This window comes from Sinocyclocheilus anshuiensis, unplaced genomic scaffold, assembly GCF_001515605.1.
Source record: "Sinocyclocheilus anshuiensis isolate Anshui unplaced genomic scaffold, SAMN03320099.WGS_v1.1 scaffold1772, whole genome shotgun sequence".
In the NCBI taxonomy this organism is placed as follows: domain Eukaryota; kingdom Metazoa; phylum Chordata; class Actinopteri; order Cypriniformes; family Cyprinidae; genus Sinocyclocheilus; species Sinocyclocheilus anshuiensis.
The window spans coordinates 85196-87390 of NW_015557162.1; the positions used below are offsets into that span (position 1 = coordinate 85196).

Below are 2195 nucleotides of genomic sequence, written 5' to 3' on the forward strand. Positions count from 1 at the left end.
ATAATATTATAAAAATGACAAAGCACATCATTCCTAAAACTTAAATATTAACTGAAAATATATTAAAAAATAATTCCAAATATTAATAAATACTATAAAAGTGTATAAATAATATTAAAATAATACTGGTAAATATATAATACTAAATAAATAAGTGTAAATATTAGGGGTGGGAGAAAAAAATCGATACGGGATAGTATCGCGATATTTCCGCGGCAATACTGTATCGATAAACGGACGCCAAGTATCGATCTTTTATTATACTATTTGGTAGAATAAGAAAATTATTTTTTTTTACAGTCCACTAGATGGTGGTGTTGAGTTTTTTTCTGGTGAGGTCAGCTGGGTCACCTTCAGCATGCAGTTAGTGAAATAAAAATGGCGGCATCGCCATCAACAAACTGAGATAAACAAACTGAGAAATGTTTCCTTTTAGTTAAAACAGCTAGATGTTGCCAACGTTTTCCATTGGGGGACATAATTTGAAGTTGTAAAAAGGTAATAAATTGCAATATATCGCAATAATATTGTATCGTGACAAGTATCATGATAATATCGTATCGTGGGGCCTCTGGTGATTCCCACCCCTAGTAAATAACGCTCTGTTTTCATCAGTTTTGTGTACATCTCATTTGCCATCATTAAGCAGTAGTTTGAATACACAGTGAGCGTTGAGCACTATCTAGGGCCCTTAAACAGATACTTCACGTGTGTCACCTTCAGAAAGACAGCAGAGGTGTCAGAGCAGTACAGGGTGAAGTCCTTCAGCGTCTCCATCTTACCGCAGTAAACCAACACCTCTCCATCTGGAAGCGTGTAGAATACACTATTAAACATCACTTAGACCAGTGTTTCCCAGCCACTGTGCTGCAGCGGCACACTAGTGTTCATCGTCATGTCTGTTGGTGGGTTTTACAAATACTTAACCAATGAAAAGCATTCAAAGGAGCGTGTGACTAAACCTCGCAACGCCATTGGATCCTCAAATTGTCAGTCAAACCTAATAACATCCATTCAGAATGAAACGCCGTGATGTTAAATTCTTTGCAATGCAAGGGTAATAAATAAATAACTGATGTTTGAAAAAGAGCAGCGTTTTCTTTACTCAAGAAACACTGTCTATGAAGACTAATGTTTTTGTGTGTTTGAAGAGTGGAGAAGAGTCTTAGCATTTGCTGTCTAGTTGTAGCCAATACACTTTTGTACGTTTCAAATATCCTGTGCAAAGCGGTTCATCTTTTATATCATGAAAGTTTGGCCAAATATATTAAACTGAGTGCCCTTATAGCTACAATAAACTTTATAACCTGTAAATTGATGAAAATGATTAATTCTATCTCAGATGCTGCCGTTCTCATGACGGACAAAACACAGATCTCCATCATTCGCTCGTCAAAAACCTTGTTAACTCCGTTTGAGCATGATTTTCAGAAAACGTTAAGTGCACGTGTCTGATCATATATAAAGCTTAATATATGTACCAACTCTGATGACGCATTGTATAATTATTAGTGCTTAGTGGTGTGCCGTGGGATTTTTTTACTTATCAAAACTGTGCCGTGGCAGAAAAAAGGTTGGGAAAACACTGACTTAGACAACAAGTTACTGTAAAAACACGACTGTGATGATGGAGGAGTTTTCCAGATACCGAGACGCAGGTCGTCCCCGCTGGTGTCCGGCAGACGCCCGGTTTTCCGCTGGAAGTTGGAGAATGACGTCACATCTGCCTGATGAAACAACCGGGATCTGACGCTTAAACCGCAGACGTCCTCCGATTCAGTGACTGCTGACACACACACAGACACAGACACAGACACACACACACAGACACACACACAGACACACAAACACACAGACACACACAAAAACACACACACACACAAACACACGCACACAAAAACACACGCACACACACACAGACAGACAGACACACGCTCACATAGACACACACACACACGCACACGCGCACACACAAACACACAAAAAAACACACACACACACACAAACACACACGCACAAACACACACGCACACAAAAACACACGCACACACACACAGACAGACACACACACACGCTCACATAGACACACACACACACGCACGCACACACGCGCACACACGCGCACACACAAAAACACACAAACACACACACAAACACACACACAAACACAAACACACACACACACACACACACTC

General features: G+C 40.0%; 1 protein-coding gene across 4 annotated transcripts in view; it reads right to left on the minus strand.

Moving 5' to 3' along the window:
- LOC107678312 (mitotic checkpoint serine/threonine-protein kinase BUB1 beta-like) overlaps positions 1 to 2195 on the minus strand; it is a 24783-nt gene that overhangs the window by 7935 nt on the left and 14653 nt on the right. For 2 of the 4 annotated variants that reach the window (XM_016473540.1, XM_016473538.1), the window contains exons 11-12: positions 1649 to 1783; positions 718 to 806 (exon numbers count right to left, since the gene is read on the minus strand). In XM_016473540.1, coding sequence (XP_016329026.1) covers positions 718 to 806; positions 1649 to 1783 — 224 coding nt within the window. Of the gene's footprint in view, positions 1 to 717; positions 807 to 1648; positions 1787 to 2195 lie in introns of all 4 variants that reach the window. The other 2 variants (XM_016473539.1, XM_016473536.1) reach the window with 1 other exon arrangement.